At 41.6% G+C, this 27469-nt stretch overlaps 1 protein-coding gene across 1 annotated transcript in view; it reads right to left on the reverse strand.

The window, feature by feature from the left end:
* Window positions 1–10097, reverse strand: part of PCOLCE2 (procollagen C-endopeptidase enhancer 2) — an 85323-nt gene extending 75226 nt beyond the window's left edge. Inside the window, exons 1-2 of the mRNA XM_005669917.2 lie at window positions 9570–10097; window positions 8491–8599 (exon numbers count right to left, since the gene is read on the reverse strand). Of these exons, the coding sequence (XP_005669974.1) occupies window positions 8491–8599; window positions 9570–9652 (192 nt within the window). The 5' untranslated portion in view covers window positions 9653–10097. The remainder of the gene's footprint in view (window positions 1–8490; window positions 8600–9569) is intronic.

Here is a 27469-nt window from a genome sequence, read left to right on the forward strand (position 1 = left end):
TTATCAAAATGACAGTATGTGCATTACTTGGGGGATCTGAAGATCTTCTACATGTGACCATTTATGGGGTTTTTTTGTCTGCATGAATTAGCAAAATAAGGAAAATTTTGCCACATCCTTTCAGCTTAAATGGGACTGACTCTACTCATTGCTATAACTGCCCTCCCATTTCTGGCACAGGTCTGTGACTTTCTGATCCTCCCACATTATTTACCTCAGGGTTAGAGGAACCTCCAAAACCAAATTTTAAATGGCTCAAATGTTTGCTGTTTTTTTCCAAGCCAGATTCCTGACAAAAATAATAACTGAAAGCTTCCATAATCTGCTAATTTCACTGCCTTTAAAATATGGAGGGGGGAGATAGAGAAGAGATATAAATAATAAATATCTTGTAATTTCAATAATGATTTATAACAACAGGACTACATACATGAATTATCTCATTTTTAAAAACTGTTTTGTAAATTAACGCCCAGCTTTAAATCTAAGAACAAAACCGGTTTCACTAACATCTGCATACCAATTGCTGTTTCTGTTAGATAATAACAGCAATTCAGAGGCAATACGTAGTTTTAACTTCAGGAACCAATTTAAAATAACAATTCCTACATACCTATTCCAGGAGAGTTCCCAGAAGGTTCTGGGCTTCAAGTTTCCTCTAATTTGCATAGTTGCTATAAACAAAGATTCAGCTGGTTCCACTTAGCTGGCCATACCATATGCAGCCCAAGTCAAACTCTGAATAGAGTTGCTTTCACAAGGTATTATTTTGCTATTAATGCCTATTTTTCTCTTTTTTTCAAAAGTTGTGTCAAATCATCAGTATGAGTCTAAAATGATTATAAAATGAACAAGTTGGGGATGGCAACAATCACAGGACAGGAAAAGTATTGGTGATTTGCCGAGTTTGCAATGAATTTATAAGGGAAACATTAACAGAATGGTGATCTTTGTGCCTGTGGAGCCAAGAAGGCAAGCTGCCTATTGGGTTTTACCTCCCTTCCCACTAGGAGCCTGGGAACATGTCATCCCATGCCCACATCTCCTATGTCTTCAGCTGTGTTTCCCCAGCACCCAGAACGGGACTGGTGGGCTCTTAGTAAAAGTGTCGCCTTGCCAACCTATCAGTGAGCCACACTGACAATGGTCTACTCTTTCTGACTTCCTTCAGACAACTCAGAGATCTTTAACTGTCTCTCCTGCACAGTCCCTAGCAGAAGGACCACTGTGACAGAGAGGTCCAGGTGGTGGTACATCAATACTTGGAGTTTCATTTTTTGTCAGTCTTGGCACAGGTGGAGTTACAAGTTCTCATCCTTCAATCGATTTAGGTGGCTTCTGCATCAACCCAATCATGCTGTTCTTCCAAGCCTGCTTAGAAAACTAGCCAGTCACCATTTTCAAAAAATTTACCTTCCTTACCTATCGAATCATACTTAACCCCTGCCCACCCCCATGTGTGCAGAGTTGGTATTTTACATTGATGCCCCTTAAGTTCCATTCCTGAAAATCATTCCTTATAGGAAACTAAGAAACCCTCAACCCCATCATTGACTACAAAATATTTAACAATTTCTTAACCCTCAAATGCTCTGGTTTAAACTCTAGTCAGACACTTTTCAGAACATACTCAGCAAAATGAATTAGTGAAACCTAAGACTAGTTGAGGTTACCAAGAGCCAGCGGCCAGAAAGATAGAGCTGAGTCAAGAGGCTTGAGTTCCAGGCACAGCTTCCATACTACACAGAACAAAGGTCAGCTTCCTCATTTACGAAGCAGAAGTACGACTAAGCAGTGTGGAGCACCTGCATCCTCAACACATCTTCACATGAGTAAAATTAACCCCCGATTTTTCCTATAACGGCACTGTCCAAAGGAATTTTTTGTGATGATGCCAATATTCATATTATATACTATCCAATATGGTGGTCACTATCTATATGTGGCTACTGAGCATTTGAAATATGGCCAAGATTACTGAGGAATTGGATTTTTAATTTTTTAAATTATAGTTGATTTACAATGTTCCATCCATTTCTGCTGGATTTTTAAATTCAAACAGCCAATGTTGGTAGTGTATTGAGACAGTGCAGCTGTCCAAGAAATAGCAATGAAAATTTTAAAGTACTCTAAATTTCAAGACAAATCTAAATTTCCATTCTGCAAACTGTTTTTCCATTTCAAGAAGTCCAAGACAAATGGCTAGAGAGTTTAGTTTGACCACTAGCCTTAACCTTTCTCAAAGTATACAGATGTTAACAGCAGATTCTCCCCAACCTTCCACTGATAAGATATGGTTTAATGAAAAGGATTTGATGGTGAAAGCCTCTTTGCTGGGACCCTTCTCCAGTCTGGAAGAATGGGCTGCAAGGCTGATGAGCAGTGAGAAGCAGGATATTTTTAGCTACAGGAACTCGAGTTTGAGGGCTCTCTGAGACTCTTACACCTGGAGGGGTCTCTATGATATTGAATCACCAGTGGGAACTCTGTTGGTTTACTGACTGCAGGAGCTGGAAAATGGACTGGATCCACTGGCTTCAGCAAAGCCTTTAATAGACTACCTTGGATGTGGCCACACCGGAGTGCTGCCCTGTCTGGAGCAGCTGTCAAGCGATGGTCCAGAGCCTGATGCATCGGGCCTCTTGGCTGGTGCTGCAGCTGAAATTACTAAGACAACTGCTTTAGGCAGAAGATTCCACGTTTCTTCATCTCCTTTGTTACCACCCTTGCCCATTCTACCACCTTCTCTCTCCTAGCTACACTTAGTACACTTAGCTTCTTTTTTTTTTTTTTTTTTTTTTTTTTGGCCACGCCTACAGCATGCAGAAATTCCTAGACCAGGGATTGATCCCGTGCCACAGCAGTGATGGCACTTAACTCGCTGAGCCACCAGGGGACTTCCCACATACCTTCCTAATTGGTCTCCCTGCTTCTACTCTTAACTCTCTACAATTCACTTTCCACACAGCAGCCAGAACACTCTTAAAATCAGATAATCTTACTCCTTTGCTCAAGATTCTCCAGTGGCTTCGTACTCAAAATAAAATTCAAACTCTTCACCATGGCCTACAGGGCCCTGCCCACCTTTTCTACATACCCTCCCATTGTCCTCCTTGCTCACTCTATTCCAGCCACACTGAACTTCTGGCTGTTCTTCAGCAAGCCAAGCTTCTTTGCACCTCAGGGACTTTGCACTTGCTGGTCCCTCTGTCTAAAATGCTCTTTCCCAGACTTTCACATGGCTGGCTCCTTGTCACTCAGATCTCGACTTAAATGTCACCTCTGCAGAGAGGCCTTTCCTGACCACCTCATCCATAACTACTTCTACCCCACCACTATGTTATGTTTGTTTCACAAATTTCTTGAAGTATATTTAACGTTTTATAAAAATCACCCGCCTTAAGTGCACAATTGAATGATTTTTAGTGAATACACCAAGTCATACAACCATCACCATAGATCAATTTTAGCCCATTTCCACCCTCGAGAGATCACTCATGACCATTAACTGTTAATCCGCTTACCTATCCCTGCTCAGACCATCACTCATCTATTTTCTGTCTCTATAGATTTGCCTTTCCTGAACATTTCATGTAAGTGAATCGTACAATTATTACATAATATTCCAGTGCTTTGTTGTATTTTAGAAATATTTTTACTGTAGTAAAATATACATGACACAAAATGTACCATTTTTGCCATTTTAAAAAAATATCTTATGGCCATACACGCAGCACATGGAAGTTCTGGGCCAGGAAGTGAATCCAAGCCACAGCTGCAACCTATGCTGTACCTGTGGCCACATTGGATCCTTTAAACCAATTGCATCAGGCCAGGGATTGAACCTGCACAGCGACTGAAGCCACTGCAGTTGGATTCCTAATCCACTGCACCACAGCGGGAACTTCCATTTTCACCATTTTTAAGTGTACAGTTCAGTGGCATTAAGTACATTCACATTATTGTGCAACCATCACCATCATCCATCTCCAGAACTTTCTCATCTCTCCCAAGTGAACTCTGTATCCATTAAATACTACCTTCCATTCCTCGAACCCCCAGCCTCTGGAAACTACCATTCTACATTCTGACTCCAAGATTTTGACTACTCTAGGTATAATTAGAATCAGACAATATTTATTCTTTTGTGATTGGCTTATTTCATTTAACATAATGTCTCCAAGGTTCATGAGTTGTAGCATGTGTCAGAACTTCCTTACTTTTTAAGGCTGAATAATGTTCCTTTTTGGGAGTTCCCGTTGTGGCTTAACGGAAACGAATCTGACTAGCGTCCATGAGGATGCAGGTTCGATCCCTGGCCTCCCTCAGTGGTGGAGGATCTGGCATGATCCTTAAGGATTGTCGTGAGCTGTGGTGTAGGTTGCAGACATGGCTCGGATCCCACATTGCTATGGCTGTGGTGTAGGCTGGCAGCTGCAGCTCCAATTCAACCCTTAGCCTGGGAATCTCCATGTGCCGCAGGCGCAGCCCTAAAAAGACAAAAATAATGATGATGATGATGTTCCTTTGTATACCACATTTTGTTTGTCCATTCATCTGTGCACAGATACTTGGGTTGCTTCCCCCTTCTGGCTATTCTGAACAGCGCTGCCATGAACATGGACATGTAAATATCTGTTCCAGAGTTCCTGTCCTGGCACAGTGGAAATGAATCCGACTAGGAACCATGAGGTTGCGGGATCAATCTCTGGCCTCACTCAGTGGGTTAAGGATCCGGTGTTGCCGTGAGCTGTGGTGTAGGTCACAGAAGCAGCTCAGACTGGCGTTGCTGTGGCTGTGGTGTAGGCTGACGGCAATAACTCCGATTCAACCCCTAGCCTGGGTACCTCCATATGCTGCACGTGCAGCCCTCAAAAGACAAAAATAAATAAGTATCTGTTTCACCCCCAGTTTTCACTTCTTTTGGTTATATAATACAGTATTTTTATGTTTAATTTCCTGGGAAAGTGTCGTACTGTTTTCAATTGCAGCTGTACCATTTTACCATTTTACATTCCTACCAGCAACGCACAAGGGTTCCAATTTCTCCACATCTTTGCCAACATTTGTTATTTTCTGTTTTTTTTTTAAATAGCCATCCTAGTGGATGTAAGTAGTATCTATTTTATTTTTATAATTCATTTATCACTATTTAATATTTTCTTATTTACTTCTTTGTTTAAACATCCATTGCCTGTCTCTCCAAATTAGAATGCCAGCTGCATGAGGGCAAGGGGCTTGGCTGCCTTATTCACCATAATTCCAATAGTACCCAACACCCAGCACACATTTGTTGAATGAATAACAGACCTTAAGGCTACAAGCTTCTACAGGCTTTAGCTCTACCGCAGTTCTCCTTTTATAAACCTGAGGATCTACTGGAGCTGGGGAGCTTCCTTCTACCACACCAACACACCAGAGGATCATGAAGAAGAATTGGGAAGATTTTTTACCAATGATTCAGTGCTTTTCCTCCTTGTGAAACCTAAAGAGATGAAGATGTTGTCAAACCAAGACCTTGAGAGCACCATGGGCCTTTATGAGCATTTTGCTGAGACTGTTATAACCAAGAGAACATGCTGTGTTCCTCTGAAAGTTCTTGGTGGCTATTGATAGGCAATTGATAGGCAAACATAAAAGAGGCAGCCCCTTGAAACAGAATCAATTCAACTGGCTAAGAGTGAAGACTATAAAGCTTTTCACTGGAAAAGCAAATTGTGTAGTCCTTTCTTCTGCATTACCTATGCTTTCTAAAAATACATATTTTTCAAAAAAGCCTGGCATTTGTTAATCTACTTTTGAACATTAGTTCAGGCAGCCTGGGCAAACCACAAATAAATATGTCACAGAGACTGCTTGTCGTTTGCTTATTTTCCCTTCTTTCCACAGCTGATAGAAGGCTTTTATTCAGAAGAAGACTTTTGAATTTTAGCGGAGCACATGGATTCCTGACATGAAGCCTTCATTTCAGGGCTTCCCTGCAGCTAGAGGTGGCCACATAACTAATAACCAGCCAAGGAAATGTAAACAGTGAGGTGCATGTAATTCTGCACAATGTCCTTAAAGGGGGGATTTATGCCCTCCTCTCTTTCTTTTTGCTCATTTGAACCTGATGGCTGGAACTGGAGCACACATCTAAGTGGATACTGAGTGCCTAATGACTTGAAGCTGCCATATCAATCTTGGAGAGCCTACTTCCAGATTCCTTCACGGGAGAGAGAACCAAGCTTCTGTTTGAGCTAATTTACTCTGGATCTCTGTTACTAGGAGTGGACCTAGTTTTAAGTCACACAGAATCTCTTCAGTAAGATTACAGGAGAACCCCAATACAGAAATAAGTTCTTCCTAAATATACATGACAAAATCCCTTGTTCCATAAAAGTCTGAGTTGCTTTATGCTGATGCCAAGCCCAACTTAGCCAATGTGGTGAGCAGGTGGCAGTGATCTGCCATATTGCCTGCGGGTTGGAAGGAAGGATGAGTCAATACCAACAACAATGCGAACAGTGGTGGCTAACATTAAATGAGCACTTAGGATATCCTAGGCACTCAGCCAAAGAGCTTTATCTGTACTCTCTCATTTTATCTTCACAACAATCCTGAGGTTTAAAGAAGACAAATCCTGGTCACATCACTTATGAGTGATGGAATGAGAGCCCACATGTGTCATCTTTACACTGCATCCAGTGGAGCATCTCCTATACTTCCCCTCCCCCAACACAAGAATAGGGTGCTTACAGAGTTCCCGTTGTGGCTCAGCAGGTTAAGAACTCAACTAGCATCCATGAGGATGCGCATTTGGTCCCTGGCCTCAATCAGTGGATTAAGGCTCCAGCATTGCCACAAATTGCAGCATAGGTTGGGGATTCGGCTGGTATCTGGCATTGCTATGGCTGTGGTCTAGACCGTCAGCTACAGCTCCGATTCAGGCCCTAGCCTGGGAACTTCCATATGCCCCGGGTGCAGTCCTAAAAAGAAAAAAAAGGGGGGGGGGTGTAATCAGGCCTCTCCTAGGGCACACAACTATTTTACGAAGGAAAACTTTCACTGGATATCTCCTTTGCCACACTAACAATGCCCATACTACCCCAAACATCAGGCTAACCATGGATTTCTGTTGTTAGGCACATGCTGCCTCTCAGTCTTTAATTTCCTTGGATCATTTTGAACTTACAGCCATTCAGTTATAACTGAACTACAACATGAAAAGCATGTGACATGTTTGTTTCAGAGGCTTATTTCACATTTATGCTAATATCAATATTTCAAAGCTATTTTTCCACCCATCTTCTCCTGGCCCCATGTGTTGCAATAGCATATGAAATCTGTACCAGATCAGCAGACAGCCGATATTTTGTTGGAAAGCATCAGTGCCTATAGGAGCCAAGTTTTAGATTAAGGGGAGAAACCCTCCTGTTTGTCAAATGACCTTCTTGGTGGGAAGGTCTCATTGCAAAATAGGTTTCACTTTACATAAAGCTGGACTTAACGAATGTTGGAGTAAGTCAATTCATATAATTGTCTTAAGCCTTAGCTTCCTCATCTATAAAAGGGGGACAATACTACTTTCTCACAGTTATTTCAAAGATTCAGTGAGATTATGCTTGTTAACTATTTGGCACAGTGCCCAGCACACAGGACGTGCTCAGTAAGAAGAACCTACTTTAAAAAATCATAATTCACGTAAGGCACAATCTGACTGAATGAAGCTTTCAATCAACTAATGTATCCAATTACCAAACAACTTCCTGACAATGAAAAAATGAAGAAGATAACATCACTGCTATGTTGACTGGAAAGATGACTCAGTCTAGCTCACTAAATCCAGACTTTTTTTTTTTTTTTTTTTTTAAAGCTGGCTGTCTTCAAATCTGACTTCTTATCTTGACTCAGCATAATCTATGCCCTTACTAGTCCACATGGGCATTTTATTAGTTTTTGTTGGATATGCAGGCTTTTCTCCTCTGAGTTATTTTTCTTCTTTATTCTTAGATTGTCTGTAGTGGTGGTTTTAAGTCAGTGACATCGATATTTTTTTTTTCTTTTTCCTTTTTTCTTCCCCCTCATGGATACAAAATAGTCACAGGTGAGTACTACCTTTGATCTTCTAGCCTCCACTGGAAGACATTTATGAACGGCACCGGCAACAAACAGCTTCTAAAAGTCTTTATGATGGGCTTTTGCCTGCAAATAGCCTTAATTCCGAATCCATGAAACTCAACTGAGGCTGACTGAGTTTTCAGAAACACATCTGCTTTAAGAATATATCCTTCCAAGCATTATCTTGAGTGAGCCCTTTCTAATCACTAATGCAGGGCACCCCTAGTTCTATTAAAAAAAATCTCCCAAATAGTTGAGGTAAATCCAACATTTCACGACTTCAGACATTTGCCCCCCAACCCAAATTCTGACACCAGAGGAAAAAAAGCAGCAGCTTTCCACTGGTTCCAATATTCACTTTTGGAGAATACCCTTTTTAAAAATGCTTACTGTGATTTTCCAAGTACATTTGCTATTTGGAGGGTACACTCCAGGAAAACCTTCGCTGCCAATAAATCCAGACTCTCCGGTAAGAATGCCGCCACATGTAAAAACAGGTCTGGGAAATAAAAGAGAAAAAGAAATTTGAAACAGGAGATAACAATTTAATGTTGATTTCAGAAAGATGTAGTCTATCAATAAAGTTAATACTATTAAGTGCCTGCATCATACAAGGGATTTGAAATACTTGCTAGATTTTAGATTATTTAAATTATAGCCTGATAAAACATTCAGTCCAATTTCCATCTGTCTCCACCATAACAAGATCCATCCATCCATCCATCCATCCATCCGTCCATCCATCCATATGCAATCAAATCCTCAAGTAAGTGGTAAGATCTTATAGGAAAATGGTAAATGGAAATTTTAACTATAAGGAGAGAGAGGATGAGAGCTAGGGTCTGTGAGGGGCATGGTTTTAAAGACGGACAAGAAATTGGTTAACATTAAAAAAGTTTTAATTTCCTGGATTTGGAGAGTTGCCTAATTCTCCCCCTTTCTGAAAATCGCTGGTCATTGGCAGAGCCTCCCACTGAAAAGGGAGGCTGGTGGTGATGGAGGTAGAAGAGGAGATGCCAAAGTCGGCCATGGGGAAAGTCCTCCCAGCCCAGGTCCTGAGGATGGCAGTTCAGAGGACGGCGAAGAGTTAACTTTCCGAGAGCTGCTCCCTGGGCGCCGCGCAACTCGGGTGTTTCCCTAGGCTTACGTCTCTGGGCAAAGCCTCTCCCGGGAAGAAAACAAGTAAATCAAAGTCCACATATTTGGGCCCCAGGGCTCCCCTCTGCCCAAGCAAACCTTCGGAGAGAGGGGACGCAGGGCAGGTTAAGCCCCCACCACGTGGTGGCCGGCCAGCTGCGGGGCCCTTGCGCGGGCCGAGCGGGGGGCGTAGGAGGGGGAGCCCGGCGGCCGAGCACCGTCCTGAGGTCCTGAAGGCGCGTGGGTCCCCCGGCGCCTTGAAGCGGACTCAATAAAGCAAAACAGCGGGCGAGGGAAAAGGAGGGAGGGAGCGCAAGCGGGGGTCGCGTTACCTCTCGGGGGGCTGTGGCTGCGAGGGCTGGGCGGCGGCGGCCAGCAGCAAGCAGAGCGGGGCCCAGGCGCCCGCGCCCCTCATGGCCGGTGTAGACGCTCCGGGCTCGCCCCACTCCGCGCGCACCCCGTAGTACCGTGCGCTCCGCACCCGCTCGGGCTCACGCCCCGGCGCGCCCCACACTCTGGCTCTCCCTCTCCCGCGCTCTCGTACAAGCCGCCGCGGGGCAGCCCAGGTATCCGGGTGTGCGCGGCAGGCGGGGTCGGGGCGCTTTTCTGAGCAACTGCAGTGCAGTCGGCCTCGCAGCTTAATTTCCCCAGAGGAGTTGCTCTGGCAGCCGCAGGCCACTGCTGAATATCCCGTTTGTTCTCGGGCGGTGAGAGGGGGCGGCTCCCAGGCCGGTGCCGCCTCCTCTCCTGGGGCGGGCGGGCGGCTCCTCCCTGGCACCCCGGGAGCCGCTACCCCGGTCACATCCCGCCCGCAGGGGAGGTGGGGAGGGGATGAAAGGGAATCCCCTGCTGAGTGGTACCCAAATGGGACTTGGCTACCAGATGCATAGATGATGGGGTGGGGGGGAGTGGCCTTGATTTGCTTTGCGAAATGTTTTTCCCCAGTTGCTTTCAAAAGAAAAGTATTAGCTCTCGCTAGTTGCTGGAAAACATAGGGTCCTTCCTTCAAACACGCAGATTCAAGGAAAGAAAAGGGAAAGTAGACGAGGGATTCTAGCATATTTAACTCCTACTCTTATTTCTCTTACTTTACACACACACACTTGATTCTTTTCTGTTTTACTCGTGTGTAAGAATAGAGAGATAGTTTCTGCGTGGGTGGGGGGATTAGAAGTGATTTGTCAGTCGTGAGATTTGCGAATGAATTGTCATTGCTGTGTCAAATAATTAAGACAAAATTCAAATAGTATCAGCTCTCACCATGTCATGTTCTGAAAATAGTGTTTCTTTTCAGGCATCTCTCTCTCCTTAAAAATCTTTAACAACAACCTCTTTTTCTGTAGTATTGATTAGTTAAGATTTACAGAGAATTTGTTTTTATAAGAACAATTGCTATCTTATGAAATCAAGGCACATGCTGTGGCTCAGATTCAATCTCTGGCCCCAGAATTTCCATGTGCCAGAGGTCTTCTATATGCCTCAGGTGTGGCCATAAAATTTTAAAAGAGAGAAAAAAGAGGGATTTAGTTTAACTTAGAGGCCTCATTTGTGCTGTTCCTCCTGAATTATTTTCACTACTCTAAGAAAAAAAAAAAGCATTAAAATACTACTTAATTATCAAGACTTCATTTCTAACAATGAGCTTACAATGTTAAGAACATAAACACACCTGATAAGGAAATAGGCAAAAGCTGGCTACAGAGGCTAACCTCACTTTTAAGAGGGGTGGAATCCAGGAGTTAATAGTAGGAACCAGATTTTCCCTGTTGGAGTTTAGATTTTCTTACTATTTTTGAAAAAATTGAAGGAAAAAAACACCAAGAACTACAACTTAAAAAAAAAATTTTCTAAAGGCACCACACCCTGTAGGACATTAAAAAAAAAAAAAAGAGGATTACAAAATTTGGCAAACTGCATTAAATCCTGAAACCTACACCCTCAGCCCAATAAAAATTGTTTTAAAACAGCAAAGAGGAAAATAAATGATCGTTTATATTGCACACATTTCAAGACTATGCTATCCAATAGCTTAAGTGTTTTAGATATTTTATTAAAAAGTCATAGTTATAAATTATAAAGTGAAAATATTGCTCAATTCACTTTCTGGTAATGATTTGAAGTCATCATAGCCAGAAAATACTTCATTCTTAGGAAAAAACTAAGTTTTCAAAATCCAAAATTAAAAAACAAAGTATTAACCATGACTAAACCATTTAAACATAAATATGCAACAATTCTTTCTTAATTTATAGAATGATGACCATTTAGATCCTCACTAAAAAGTTAGGATTCTGACACTGATGGTTCTGTTGTTGTTGAGACCTGTAGAAAGAAACTGGTGTTAGCATGTGATTTTAAAAGTTAACTGAGACCTTATTATTTGCTCTTAAAAATGCATATTTAACTTGGTACTATGGTTCTGAGCAAAATTAGAAACATTATATGTCCTGAGAAGCTTAATGTGCAAAAACTGAGGCAGACCCAAGGGGACCCTGAAGGTTGGTATAAGGTTCCTTTCTGTGAGACCAATTTCTGGACTTTAGTGATACAGAATTTGTACAATGGTAGGGAGCCACAGAACTCCAGGCACCGAGAAAGTAGAGAGGTAGAGAGGGCAAAAGCCCAGTGGGTGCATTCTTGAAAGAAAAGCAGAGTGGTAGGTCTAAGTAATCCTTGTTGTCCAAAGTATATATGACTCCGACCCTGCAGTTAACCAAGCTGCACAGAGAATCAAAGTCATGGGAATCTGAGAATATTTGACAATGAACTGATCACTTATACAATTAGACCCCACTCAAATGTACTCTGCTGCATTGTATTAGTACCAAGCTGGGCCCAAAATATCAACATCTTTGGTCAATTCATCAACCTTGCAAACATCTTAAAATGCAGTATAAATACAGTGCATGTTTAATCCATGATGTATACTGATCTTGTAAGAGAGCCAGAATTTCATAAAATGGATGCAAATCGTATTGAAATAAGTGGGGCAATGATGGACTTTTTTGACAAATGAAGATCTGCATGAATAACTACAGTGAACAACTGAAGGAAAAAAAAAACTAAAGAAGCTCTCTTATCAGAGTTCCCGTCGTGGTCGTGGTGTAGCGGAAAGGAATCCGACTAGGAACCGTGAGGTTGTGGGTTCGATCCCTGGCCTCGATCAGCAGGTTAAGGATCTGGCGTTGCCATGAGCTGTGGTATAGGTTGCAGACGCGGCTGGGATCTGGCGTTGCTGTGGCTGTGGTGTAGGCCGGCAGCTGTAACTCTGATTGGACCCCTAGCCTGGGAACCTCCATATGCCTCAGATGTGGCCCTAAAAGGCAAAAAAAAAAAAAGAAGAAGAAGAAAAAGGTCTCTTACCAAAAATCCCTTCAAAAAAGAATTATTTTTAATGCCAAGAATATTAAAGAGGAGTTCCTGTCGTGGCGCAGTGGTTAACGAACTTGACTAGGAACCATGAGGTTGCGGGTTCGGTCCCTGCCCTTGCTCAGTGGGTTAAGGGTCCGGTGTTGCCGTGAGCTGTGGTGTAGGTTGCAGGCGCGGCTCGGATCCCGCGTTGCTGTGGCTCTGGTGTAGGCCGGTGGCTACAGCTCTGATTCGACCCCTAGCCTGGGAACCTCCATATGCCGCGGGAGTCGGCCCAAGAAATAGCAAAAAAAGACAAAAAAAAAAAAAAAAAAGAATATTAAAGAGAAGCCCTTGCAAAAAATGAAGATTCCTTATACTGTTTTTCAAAGGGAATCTTCTACTATAATATGTAAACATCAAAAGTGAAAGGAAGAATATATTGTGCTCAAGTGCATTTTTGTAGAGAAAATTATGCTAAAAATTCCACATTTGATTCATCCTTTGTTAATTATGAAAACTGGTGGTGTTCCTGTTGTGGCTCCAGCAGTAATGAACCCAGCTAATATCCATGAGGACATGGGCTTGATCCCTGGCCCCACTCAGTGAGTTAAGAATCCGGTGCTGCCTTGAGCTGTGGTGTGGGTCGCAGATTCGGCACAGATCTGGCATTGCTGTGGCTGTGGCCGGCAGCTGAAGCTCTGATTCGATCCCTGGACTGGGAACCTCCATATGCTGCAGGTGTGGCCCTAAAAAGATAACAAAAGAGCTGGCACATTGTTACAAATATAAAATGAAAATTTTATTTAATACAAAATAAATTCACTTTTAAATTTTAAGGTTCATTTTTTGAAGATAGAACCTTAAACAACTTTTTCAATATCTGCTATGATAATTTGGAGTCGCTTTCAGGTAAATTTTAAGTGGCCTTTTCCAGCACAATTAATCTCAGATATGGACAATCTGCAGCTATATTGAAAGGCACCTGAGCAACAATTCACAGCACTAGATCAAACTAAGGGGGAGAGAATCAGAGAGGAGGTAATAGGGTGATGGACTCTATCTTTGGATCCTCCCATTGTTCTTTCAGAAGCATGAGACATATCTGGAACTCAGGTACGTTCTGTGCATCTTTGAACTCTACGTTGTTCCAGCTGTAGAACATGGGTCTCTAGACAGATAAGTGCTACAAATGTATACCAGGAATGAAAAGTATCTGGAAAGCAGAGTTCTTGTCATGGCGCAGTGGAAACTAATCCCACTAGGACCCATGACGTTGCAGGCTCAATCCCTGGCCTTGCTCAGCGGGCTAAGCATCTGGAGTTGCCGTGAACTGTGATGTAGGTCTCAGACACGGCTCGGATCTGGCATTGCTGTGGCTGTGGCGTAGGCCGGCAGCTGCAACTCCGATTTGACCCCTGGCCTGGGAACCTCCATGTGTTGCAGGAGCGGCCCTAAAAAAGCAAAAAATAAAAATAAAAATAATAATAAAGTATCTGGAAAGCAATTATTGTGGAAGTTCTTTTATGCAGCCCAAGTTAGTGACGATACAATGTTCACGACATTTCCATAACCTGTCATTCTGCAAAATTATCAAACTGAAAGCTCCCCATGTCCTTTTATCTAGGAAAATATGATAGTGTAGGGTTGTAATAATACAGCTTTAGTGATGAAATGCCTTTTCTGAATTCAGCTTTTTAGACATAATCAACTTTTAAGAACTCTGTCATCTTTGGATTCTTGTACACAGATCCATCAGTAGACACTCGTGAGTGAGGAGTTTTGGAATTAAAAGTTAAATATTTTCTGATGTTTGTAAACATACATGAGGAAGCAGACCTCCCTCTCTTCCTCCTAAGACTAGAACATTGGAGAAGAATGGTACTGGGTAGGCTTCTTAGCTGCAAACAACAGAGTCTACTCTGGCTGGTTCAAGCAGTATAAGGAATGTACTTTAAAATCAAAGGCAGTTCATTCACATTACCACCAAAGAATTGGAGATACTTTTCCAAGGCTATTTTTCCCTGGAATAATGGCCAAAACTTTGCTTCAGAAATGGCCCATGAGAAATCTGTTGCCAATGCTGTCACCAGGGCTAAGCACTAAATGCAGTTACCTTAACTTGCTGACCCTGCAACGCTATGAGCACTGCAGATGTGTTTCTGCCCTGGGAAGTTCAGTCTTGCAATATGTATACCCCCAAGGGCAGGCAGCTCTGCTGCCACCTACAGAATGAAAGCTCATCACAGACCTTCCTTCCTCAGATTTCTTGAATCAGTCTCAGGCAAGTGCATATGGTAACGTCTGTGTCACATGCCTGCATCCCAGTTGCAAGAGAGGCTAGAAGTTCAACTCTTTGTGGGAGATAAGTGCCACATGCTGTAGAAATTTCCTCGAATACTAAAAAGCTACTCAAAAAATAATGGGCAGGCACAAGTATGATTACTATCCATGACAGAGATATGCAAAGTTGAGATAGCCTGTCTCTGCTGAGAAAAACAGTTCCAAGGTGGTCTTTATGTATAAGGGTCCTGGGGCAATGTAATGTGTGCTGGACAAAACCAGCTCCACTCACTTGCCCACAGCTGGACAAAGAAGTTAGCAGCTTTTTGCTGGTTTGGAATGAAACTTTGTCCAATGGAAGCACTCTATAATAAAACATCATCCTCCCTCACTTTTACTGAGCACTTACTACACACAAGATATGCTGATATAAGTGCCTTTAATAATATGTCATTTAGTTCTCTCAAAAACCTATGAGGTAAGAATGATTATTACCATTCTACAGGTGAAAATTCTGAGATGTATAGAGGTTAACCATTAATCGCAAACCTGCAATATGTAAATGAATGCTGAGACTTGAAACCAGGCTGACTGGAAAACTCAAGCTCTTGATCACATACTGCATGCCAATCCAGCAGAGCCTCACTTAGAACCCATGAGATCAGTGTAAATGGAGAAAAATGCTCTGTATCCACCCAGAATCACTGATTCCATTTATTGCTCCTCCAGCCCCCCCCACCATATGACCAAGAACTGTCCAGTCGGAGAGCCCTCTCTCCCTGTGGAGCATGTGATCAAGGACTGCCAATCAGAGAGCTCCCCCACTCCAGCATATGGAAATTCCCAGACTAGGGATCAAATTGGAGCTACAGTTGCTGGCCTATACCACAGCCACAGCAACATGGGATCCAAGCCATGTCTGCAACCTATACCAGAGCTCTCGGCAACACTGGATCCTTAACCCACCCAGCAAGGCCAGGGAATAGAATCCACATCCTCATGGATACTAGTTGGGTTCATTACCAATGAGCCACAAAGGGAACTCCTCCCAGGACTTTTCTACTGGAGGCATTGAGGAAAAGATTCTCCTACCCTCTTTCTACCTCTAGAAGTAGCATATAAACAAATGTTACAGGAAAAAAGAGTAAACTTCAGGTGAATGCTTCAGACCAACAGGACACCCAACTTTCACATGAAGATGGACCTCTAAGAATTTGAAAAACATTCTGTTCAGAAACCAGGCTTCTACCACATAATACACAGACAGCCATGAAAAAAGATCGAAGTACTGGTGTTAATCAAAGAACTAACTTGATTCTAAGAAATCCTCAGTGTGTGGGCCATTGATGGTAATGAGGGCCATGCAGTGAAGAGTATAATTAACAACACCACAAAATCAAACTAAAATACTTTGGAATTATTTTATTGTGTTGACTTTTGGGGATAAAACTTTGCCTATAGGAATGACCAGTATTAACTGTAAGTAAGAAATATCTTTATTTGTTAGATGTACTTTTCATGTGTAAATAACCTCAACAGACGGATCCAGTTAGCCATTTGAGTGCTTGTTGTAGCTAACTCATCTGACTGTCTCACCAGGATTCAATATTACTCATAATCATGAGTCAGGTCAAGCTGGTGGTTGTCTTGTTAACAAGGAACCAGGAGTCTGGAACAAGAAGTGCCTGAGTACCAGAGGGTATTAGCCCAGATCACTTTGCCCCACATGGGTCCTGTGCCCTCCTCACTGATTCTCAAAGCTCAAGGCAAGAGCTTGGTGTGGGCACGCAACCCCAATCAACACCAAAGAGTGAAAACTGAAGTTCCCTTTTAAGCTGTGTGGGTTTCCATCTTTGGTTATCGACTCTATTTTTTCAGTAAAAAATTTTCCCTGAGCAGAAAGGAAATACATGCTCATTATATAAAAGCTGGAAAATATTAAAAAGGAGAAAGAGGAAAATCACCGTGAACTTTGCCACCCAAAGACAGCACTAGTGTCACTTTAGTTCCCAGTCCTTTTTCTGATATGCCTCTTCTGCTACAAAATTATATGTAGGGATTTGAAGAGTTTTGTTTACATTCCAAGTCCTTCTTTGATTTTAGGAAACTTAGTAATAAAGAAAATCAGTGATATGATTTTATAAGGTCAACATTAACTGCAATGATAGACTGACTATGACTTCCTGAGAGGAATGATGGTGGATCTTTTTCTATTCTAATTCCATTTACAAGTACTTCCTGTTTACTCATTGCTCTTCTAAGCTGTTCTTTGGAGAAGCCAATTCTAATCACAGTCAGAGCTGACAAATCTACCTCGGTTCAGTCTTTTATTCGTTCCTCAAGGAAAAGATTCACATTCACTATTCATTAAATATTTGAAATAAAAGGATTTATATTTCCATTTTGAGCCTCATTTGAGTTGCAAGATTGCTTAAGGGTGATTCCTTTTGAAAAAGAAAGCTAACTATCTAAAAGGCATTATCCAAATAAATATTATATGCAAAGGCATTAGAACTATGAGACTAAGTCATTAAGAGATTCTTTAGAATTCTGTGAAATTTTTTTTTGGCTGTGCCTGTGGCACATGGAAGTTCCCAGGATCGAACATGTGCCACCATAGTAACTTGAGCCACAGCAGCAAAAAAGCCAGATCCTTAACCCCTGTGCCACCAGGGAACTCCCAGAGTTCTGTGAATTTTGCAGTTGGTTTTCTTTTAAGAATTTCTGCAGAGAATTTGAGATTTAAGAATTAAGAAGTAGGAGTTCCCATCATGGCTCAGTGGTTAACGAATCTGACTAGGAACTATGAGGTTGCAGGTTTGATCCCTGGCCTCACTCAGTGGGTTAAGGATCCGGCATTGCTGTGAGCTGTGGTGTAGGTCACAGGTGCGGCTCAGATCTGGCGTTGCTGTGGCTGTGGGGTAGGTTGGCAGCTACAACTCCGAATAGACCCCTAGCCTGGGAACCTCCATATGCTGCAGGTGAGGCCCTAAAAAAAGACAAAAGACAAAAAAAAAAAAAAAAAAAAAATTAAGAAGTAAAATTAAATTAAATTTTAAGAATTTCTCTAAAGACTCTGTATAAAGAATTTATAAAAATTATACATAAAATGTTTGAATATAAGTTATGAATGTTTGTATATAAATATATAAAATAATATATTATTATTTATAACATAATATATATTATAATATATATAACAATAAATAAATTAAAATATATGAATAAATAAAATCATATCTATGAAAACAATTTATATGAACACAGTAATATATAATATTATAACATATAATAAATAAATAATATATAAGTAAAATCGTAGCTATGAACACAATTCATATAAACACAATAATATATAATATTATATTACATAGTACATGTAATAATATATATAAATAAAAATAACACAATAATGTATAATAATATATAATATATATATAAATATATGTTAATATAATTTATAAAATATATCTATAAATAAATAAAATCATAGCTATGAACACAATTCTAAATCCATGATATTAATAAAACTAGTTTAAAGAATGTGCTGCCTTGAGTCCTTTGCCCTCCAGTTTCTAAAAACATTTTAGTCTTGTAAATGCTTTTGAAATAATCCCAACATAAGCTTTGTTTTTCCTAAGAAACGGTCAAACTCTGAATATACATTTTTCCACTAAGATAATTGCAAAAGAATATATACACAGAAAAACATCACTTTTGGTAAATTTAAATAAAGCCAAAATGCCTGAAGATCAACATGTATTTATTGGGGATATTAAGTGGATATTAATTTTAAAAATTAACACGAGACTTGTTTGATGGAATTTAATAGGATTACAGCTCCTGATAGAGCCCAGAGCCTTTCAGGGACACGGCGATTGCCACATCTTAGCTGAGGGATATTTGCCAGACGCTAATGACAGGAGTACCCTGGCTGGCTCTGTAGAACTAATTGCACAAATGGGAAGTTGTAGCAACAGAAGTGCTGTGTCTGTGCCTGGAGCTGGCAATTGTCTGTTTTCTCAGTTGGTACTGTTTCCATTGGCAGTATCTAGAGGAGATTTTTCTGTTTGTTTCATTTTCCTTTTACCTCTGTGTTATAGTATTGGTATATATTGAGAATTCTGAGCAAAGTAATAGGTATATGACTATATGTACAATATACCCATTATTTCCTGCATTTTATTATTTATGCATATATAGATATGGATGCAGGTTGGAATATGTGTATACATCTGTGTTAGTACGTGTCTTCCCCAGGGAGTGCTGGGGGACGCACTAATGAATTTTTACTCTTTAAACTTCCCTTTTCTAAATTCCAAACTGACCATCCTCTTCTGTCTACATGTTTTTCCTTCTAATGCTACAGAATCTTGTTCTGTTTTGTTTTAATAGTCACTAAAACTTGATTAGATTTTTGACCTCAGCTAATCCAAAATCTTCTCTTCTCCCTCTGCTCCTGCTTTTTTTTTTTTTTTTTTTTGTCTTTTTCTAGGGCTGTATCTGTGGCATATGGAGGTTCCCAGGCTAGGGGTCGAATCAGAGCTCGGGATCCAAGCTGCCTCTTCGAACTAGACCACAGCTCACAGCAATGCTGGACCCTCAACCTACTGAGCAAGGCTGGGGATCGAACCTGAAACCTCGTGGTTCCTAATCAGATTCGTTAACCACTGAGCCACGATAGGAACTCCCCTCCGCTCCTGTTTTTGAGAGCCTACTTTATGCTGAATGCCAAGTGCTGCACTAGGTCCTGGAGGTCCAGTGCTGAATAGAACAGACCCAGTTTGTATCCTCACTGTTGAGGATGCCCTTCAAGATTCTCTCTCCAAGTGGTTAATCTCATTCATTTTGTATTGAGTTGGTTTGCGTCCTCTGGGATGCAGACACCAATACAGACATAGGTGTACAAGAGAGATATTGGGGGGAGTGCATATAGAAGATAAAGGGAAGAAGAGGCATGAGTAGGTGGAGGAGACTCAGACTGTAATGCAGCTCTGGCACCTGATAAAGGAGTTAAAGAAAGAAGGGGAATTGGGGTTGGAAGAACTTTAGATAACAGTGCAGCCTGAGTAAAGCTGGGCCGGGGCAACAAGGAGCTCTAGCAAGGAGCCTGTTAGAGGAGACCTGCGTTGGGTAGGACTGGCCTGGCTCGTCCATCACTGACTGTGGACAGCCTGGGTGGCCTTGGCTTCTATCCTCTAGTAGATCCCTAAGCCAGCTAATAACAATCCTTACCCTGGTTTCTCTCTCTCTCTCTCTTTTTTTTTTTTTGCCATACCTGTGGCACATGGAAGTTCTCAGGCTAGGGATTGAAACTATGCCACAGAACAACCTAAGCCGCAGGAGTGACAACACTGGATTCTTAACCCACTGACCCACCAGGGAAGTCCTCCAGCTTCTCTCTTAAAGGAAGATCTGTATGTTGTATTCCATGCTGTCACATGGGTAAATTGTAGGGTTTCATCCGTAGGCAACTTTACCTTCTAGTTTTTCGAAGAGGTGGATGTACAGCAGGAGTAAAAGAAACACCTCACCGTTGTCCCCATGAAAAGATTGCAGCTATCAAGTGTTTAACTTTGTGGCACCCAAACAAGTGTGTACCTGTGTGCTTCGGTTTTAGCAGCAAGGTCAACATATTGGAGCGCAAAGCACTGGAAATCCAACTTCACCGAAAGCAGGTATAGGGCTGCTTGTAATGATATTTTCTTAGGATGCCTAAGGCTCCATATCCTTTTTTTCACTCTTGTCCCACAGCAGACACCAACCGGTAGGCAGGCATAGCATTGAGTATACAGCAGGTATGCTGGGTCACCTATCTCTTCTAGATTACTTATGTCATAATCCCACAAATCTAGGACATCTTGGATTGCCTTTCCTCTTATAAAACAAGATAAAGCCCAACCCACACCATCCCATACCACCCCCACCAAAAGACCTGTAGCTGAGGAAAAGAAAGGCCAAAGAAGAAAAGTGAATTTAAAAAGGATAACTACAAAACCCCGTGATTATCTCCAGAATAATTATCCCCAACTGCACTTCCATTGAACACCCCCTCCAGCTTGCCCTCTCATCAGATAGCTCTAGTGGGTCTGAAAATGTAGGCAGCCCAAAGTATTTTAATTGACAACATACCAGGCAAACAACTCTCCACCTTCAAAATGATTACCACCAATGAAAAATTGAAATACCAAAACCAGCAATCAACGGAACCCTTCAGGCCAGAAACAAAGAACTGAATGAGTGAGTGTCCAGATGGGTAGTATTTCAGATGAAGTTCTGGTGGTTAGAATTTTTTTTTTTCTTTATCTTTGCAAAAAGCACCAGAGAAACAGGAGAAACTTGCTTCTTGGCTTCCAAGAAAGGAAATGTGAGAACATTAGACACAATAAGTAGTCAAGAAAGTGACCAGGAGATCCTCTCTAATTATTGCTGCCCCCTCCTTTTTTGTGTTTGGAGCCCCACTTATTCAAAATACTAGCTTATCTTTGTTAATTTTGAAAAATAGTATTGTTCTGAGAAACAGCAAATTGAAACTGTATAATTTAGCTAAGTATCTAGATCTGTGCTGGTCAACAAAACAGCTGCTAGTTACATGTGGCTATATTTAATTTATATTAATTAAAATGAAATAAAATTTAAAAATTCAGTTCCAAGGTTGTACTAGTCCCATTTTGATTGCCCAGCAGCCACAGGTACAGGACAGCATTGATCTGGATGACTGGTTAGATTTTAATGAGTTGGCCGGATATACAGAATAATCAAACGGCTTCTCACTTGCAAGTGGTAACAAAAGTGCATTTGCCTTTAGCGAAAGCTTATAACTCCTCTCTTTGCAGTGAAAACTTCCTCCCTGTTTCCTTCCTCCTCTGTCCTTCTTTCCCTTCCTTTGTTTATTCTTTTGTTGTGACGACCAGGTATGCTCCTAAACATTTCTCATCTCAACAGGTTTAGTCCGCCCTCCCACCTAAAGCCTAAAGGAAAAGATAGACCTTAGATCATTCAGAATTCCATAGCAATCTTCTGAAGATTTGTGCCCTTCCTTTTGGAAGTGAGCTTTCCTATTAGGTTAAGTTCAAGTTTTTAGAATCAGGCGCAATCGTATTATCTTAATTCCATGTTTTATTTACTCAAGTAAATACTAAAAAGAGCTTAGAGGTACAAAAATTTTTAAAGTATATTTGGAGGTTAGGAAAAACAGCTTTATCTTTTCAGAGGAGATTTTTTTTTTTTTTAAATGACATCTCTCTGAAGACACATTTTGTCTTTTTGTTTGTTTGTTTTTTAGGGCCCCACCTGTGGCATATGGAAGTTCCTAGGCTAGGGGTCGAATAGAAGTTATAGCTGCTGGCCTGCACCACAGCCACAACAACATGGGATCCGAACATCGTCTGTGACCTATACCACAGCTCACCGCAACGCCGGATCCTTAATCCACTGAGTGGGGCCAGGGATCGAACCTGTTTTCTCATCGATACTAGTCAGGTTCGTGAACCCCTGAGCCACGGCGGGATCTCCTGAAGACATATTTCTAAAAATCTTTGCAATATGTAAAAATCTCAACAGTGTCTTAAAGAAATCATAAATATTTTTATATTTACTTTGGTCACATGTCACATATACAATTTGGGACACTAGTTCTATTGCATAAATCATTAATAAAATCTTGCCCATCAAACCAGATGGTAATTTTGAATTGAATAATCTTCACATGAGTAAAAACATTCATTCATTTAATCACTTGTTTAGCACATATGAATACTATAATGACAGACGTAGATGTCACAAAAACAGAAATTTCTTTATTCTTCTATAGCTAAAATCATACCATCTCTCAAGCTCTAGAAGGCAGAAAGCCTCATCTTGCCTATTGAGTCTAAACCTAAATCACTGCCAGTTTCTTCTTGGTTTATTTTGGGTAGTTACTCAGGCAATTCAGTGGTCATCACTTCCCTTCTCTTCTTCTTCTTCAAGGGGTTTCATTCATCAAACATTTATTGAGCTGCTACTCTTCACCAGAAACTAGGCATTGGGGTTATGATGGTTAATAAGATAAAGTCCTTGCTCTTGTAGAGCATACATTCCAGCAGGGAAAGAGGACATAAGAAAGCAAACAAATAAATACATGAAAAATATTGATAGTAGTAAAACTGCTAAAGGGAATTAAAACAAGCCTTTGCGATAGAGGGGCCTGAGTAAGCAGAGAATCCTCATTGTGGTGGTATTTAAGCTGAAAAGTGAATAATAAAAGAGAAAGGGAAAGGAGAACTTCAGGTAAAGGAAACAGCAAGCACAGACTCAAAGGTGAGAGAGCTTGGCTTCCAGTCTCTGAAGTCTTGGCTTTAATGGTCTCTAGCATCGGTAAAAGGGATAGTGCATCTTCTCCTTAACCTCAAGCAATGCCGAGGGCTGCCTCAGTAAGGGAGGCATGGGGGAAACTGGCAAATTTTAGGAAAAAGAAACTTTCAAATTACCTTAGACTTTTACCACATAGGAGTAAACATTCTTTGATAAGTGTGTGCACTTTCTCCCCTCTCAATTTATATTCCCTGCATTGCTTATTGCTAAATGATAGTAAAAAATAGAGATAATATTAGGAAAATCTAGAGCTTGATCTAACATAATTCGAAGCAAGAACCAAGATGATGCTTTCTGTTTCACAGGAGCATCATCTTTCTTGCAGGACCACACTGGCCAGTTGTCACTCTTGCCTCAGTTAAGCACCTAAGGAAGACAATGCATATCTCAAAGTTGTTAAGAAACTTCTTTATGGCAATGGGATTTCTTTTTTAATTTTCTTACTTTTTATTTTTTAATTTTTAGGCCCACACCTGCGGCATATGGAAGTTCCCGGGATAGGGGTCGAATCAGAGCTGCAGCTGCCGGCCTACACCACAGCCACAGCAATGCCAGATCCTTAACCCACTGAGTGGGGCCAGTAATCAAACCTGCATCTTCATGGATACTAGTTGGATTCTTAGCCTGCTTAGCCACAAAGGGAATTCTGCCAATGTGATTTTTAAAAACTTGTATCACAATTAAAATAAATCTAAGATTCTCCCTATAGTCTTTATTTTTTATTTTTATTTTTTGTTTTTTAGGGCCACACCTGTGGCATATGTAAGTTCCCAGGCTAGGGGTCAAATGGGAGCTACAGCTGCTGGCCTATACCACAGCTACAGCAACATGGGATCCGTGCCACATGTGCAACCCACAGCAAAGCTCGTGGTAACGCTGGATCCTTGATGTGCTGAGCAAGGCCAGGGATCAAACCTGAATCCTCATGGATATTAGTCGGGTTCGTTTCCACCATGCCACAAATGAGAACTCTCTCTGTATAGTCTTTATATTATTATTTATTCCTTGAGGCTATATCATCTATCCTTCCATCCCTCCATTTATCCATTTGTCCATCTGTATGTTCATATATCCATCTACCTGTTGGGTGGATTTCATTGAATATCCAAGGGTGAGGTCTACCTCTACTCACTTCTTTAACCCTCATTTCTCTCCCTTCTCTCAAAATCCCTGTAGCTCTTTTTCCTTACTGTGGAGCTTAGTGCTTTATGTTACATGCATTATCCATTCTGATCACTACAATAGTGCAAGAATTAGGGTCGATATTATTCCCACCTTGCTAATGAGGAAATAAAGGCTTGGAGTATTGACATATATGAGGGCTCAATTCACTATTAAATGTCCTTTTGCCTACTTTCTTTTTTAAAGTGTATTTATTTTTTTGAAGTATAGTTGATATACCAATATTACATTAATTTTTGGAGCATAGCATAGTGATTCAGTATTTTTATAAATTATACTCCTTTGAAAGTTATTACAAAATAATGCCTACAATTCCCTGTGCTGTACAATATATCCATGCTGCTCTGCCTAGTTTCTTGTAAAATTAAACCCCACTCCTAGTTATCTTTCCAGGAGAAATAAAAATGTATGTCCACAAAAAGACTTATATGTGAATGTTTATTGTGACTTTACCCCTAATAGCTCAAAGCTAAAATAGCCCAGGTGTTCATCAATAGGAGGGTAATACACTATGTTATATGCACACAATGGAATACTACTCAGCCACAAAAAGGAATGGACCCCTGATACATGCCAGAACATGGATGAATCTCAAAAACGTTATTCTGAACAGAAGAAGCAGACCCAAAATAATACATGATAGGATTCCAGTATTATGAAATTTTACATCAGACAAAAATAATCTGGAGTGGCAGGAAGCATATCAGTGGTTGTCTGGGGCCAGAAAGGGGGGTGAGTGGTTGGTGAATATAGATTGCAAAGGCACCAGGGAACTTTAGGGGGTGGTGGAAATGTTCTATATCTCAATTGTGGTGGTAGTTGCATGGGTGCATGCTTAAAATGGGTGCATTTTACTGTATGCGATTTGTATCTCAATAAAAACAACTTAAAAATACATACCTACCTATCAAGTGTAGATATACCTGTGTGTGTGTGTATGTGTGCATAATTTCCCCCTCATTTGTATAAATAGGGCTATTGAAATATAGGGAACTGTATATAAGTCAGAAAGTTGTAGACAATGAAGAAACTGTACCAAGGATGGGAATATTTTTGAGCTTTGAGGGTAACATGCAATGAGCCGGTAGAAATAGGTTCCAAAATACAGGATTGAGGTCACTGCCCAGACTTGAAGCTCAGCTCCTGGAAGATGAAGTCTCTAGCTACTCCTCCTAATTAGCTGCTCATAGATTCCAATAAAATGGAAAATAGAAAACTGGAGTTCCCATCGTGGCACAGCAGAAACATATCTGACTAGGAACCATGGGTTGTGGGTTCGATCCCTGGTCTTGCTCAGCAGATAAAGGATCTGGCGTTGCTGTGAGCTGTGGTGTAGGTCACAGACGAGGCTCTGATCTGATGTGGCTGTGACATAGGCCGGCAGCTACAACTCCAATTGGACCCCTAGCTTGGGAACCTCCATAGGCTGCGGATGCGGCCCTAAAAATACAAAAAAAAAAAAAAAAAAAAAAATTAAAAAGGAAAAGAAAACCAAGATGGCACTATCTGTGGCCTGGCCTTGGTGGATCCCAGGGCTCCCCTTAGACTCCAGGAACCTCTCCAGACTGCAGCTGCTTGCTAGCTCCCCCTAGAGGCTGAGACCCTCGGGTGGGAATGAAAAGAAAACATTTCCCAAAATGTGGACTCTGGAGGAGCCGGAGAGACTGCCAGAACTGGGTTCTTCTGGAGAATCTGACTTGGTGCTAGTCACCTGGCTCTGCAGTGTTGAATTGCTTGGTTCCGGGTTCCTGGTGAGAATGACATGGAGCTGCAGAGGCCGGCGGGACTAGAGCTGAAGTGAACATCTGTGGTCAATTCCCCAATCCTGTGATCACAGTGCCTGGATTGTCCTTCCCCACTCTCAGTCCAAGTTGTCCTAGTGAGGACAACTCCACCCTGGCTGTCTGGGGAGAGCAATGACTCAGGCCACAGTAAATCAGTGCCTCACCCTCCCCTGACCATAGTGATCACTTTGGGGATGGGCATTTGACTGCTTCCTCCCCAGAGCCCATGGGCTGCCATGAAACATTTTTAGAGAATGAGACATTTCTGAGAAGAGTGGGATGTGGAGTGCATTTTGCTCTGAAGCTGAACCCCGAGAAGATGTAGACTTGGATCTGCTGTCACCATCTTGCTACCATTGGAGCCATCTCAGAGGACATCAGAGAGACAGAGAGGGCAAGTCCCGAAGTCAGTCTTGGGCCCAGAATCTGGCCAGACTGGGCAAGTCCATCCTTGGACTTTTTGTTTTGTCCCTCAGTTCCCTAATAAATTCCTGTCTTGCTTAAACCAGTTGGGTTCAGGTTTTCTGTCTCATGCGACTGGAGTGGCAAACTCCTGCTACTTCCCCTGCCTGGAGTTCCTCCACATCGCCCCCATGGAATGGCAATTTCCTCCATCTCTTTCAAGACTCACTTTATATATCAATCATCTATGAGTCTTTCCTGGCTCCTGCCTTACGTGAAACTGATTCTTCCTTTATTCCCCACCATGCTCTGTACACGTTTACATCACAGCACCTAAGTTGCTTTAGAACCCTTATTCTTATAACTGTGGTATTCTCTCTGTGAGCTGTAAAGCTGTGGAGGGCAGGCACTGTATACCTGTGGGCTTTGTATCCTCAGCATCTAGCCCAATGTCTGACACAGAGTAGGCACATGACCTGCATTTGTTAGGTGAATGGATGAATGAATAAATGAACAACAGGGCAAGAGTCTACACCCAAGATTTCCAATAAGTGATGTTCACCTGTCCTCTCAGGAGGTGGACAGAGGAAAGTCATAGAGACAGAATAAGTCTGGGGTAGACAATGGAAAGAACCAGTCTGTCTCTCAATTAGTGATTCAGTCAGTTTGTCTGTCTATCTGAATGTCCTCAGGCATCACTCACAACTTGGGCTCCCAGGCTGGGGGTGTGACTCATGCTTGGGAATAGGAAGTCTAAGGCTGTTTAAATGCCACCTACGCCTCACACTGGTGTTTGTGGCTACCCTGGCCTAACTCTACTCTCTTTCTCAGCTAGAGATCTTGGTGAGCAGCTGTGGAGAGCTAGGGGGCGCAAAAGC

This window comes from Sus scrofa, chromosome 13, assembly GCF_000003025.6.
Source record: "Sus scrofa isolate TJ Tabasco breed Duroc chromosome 13, Sscrofa11.1, whole genome shotgun sequence".
Lineage (NCBI taxonomy): Eukaryota > Metazoa > Chordata > Mammalia > Artiodactyla > Suidae > Sus > Sus scrofa.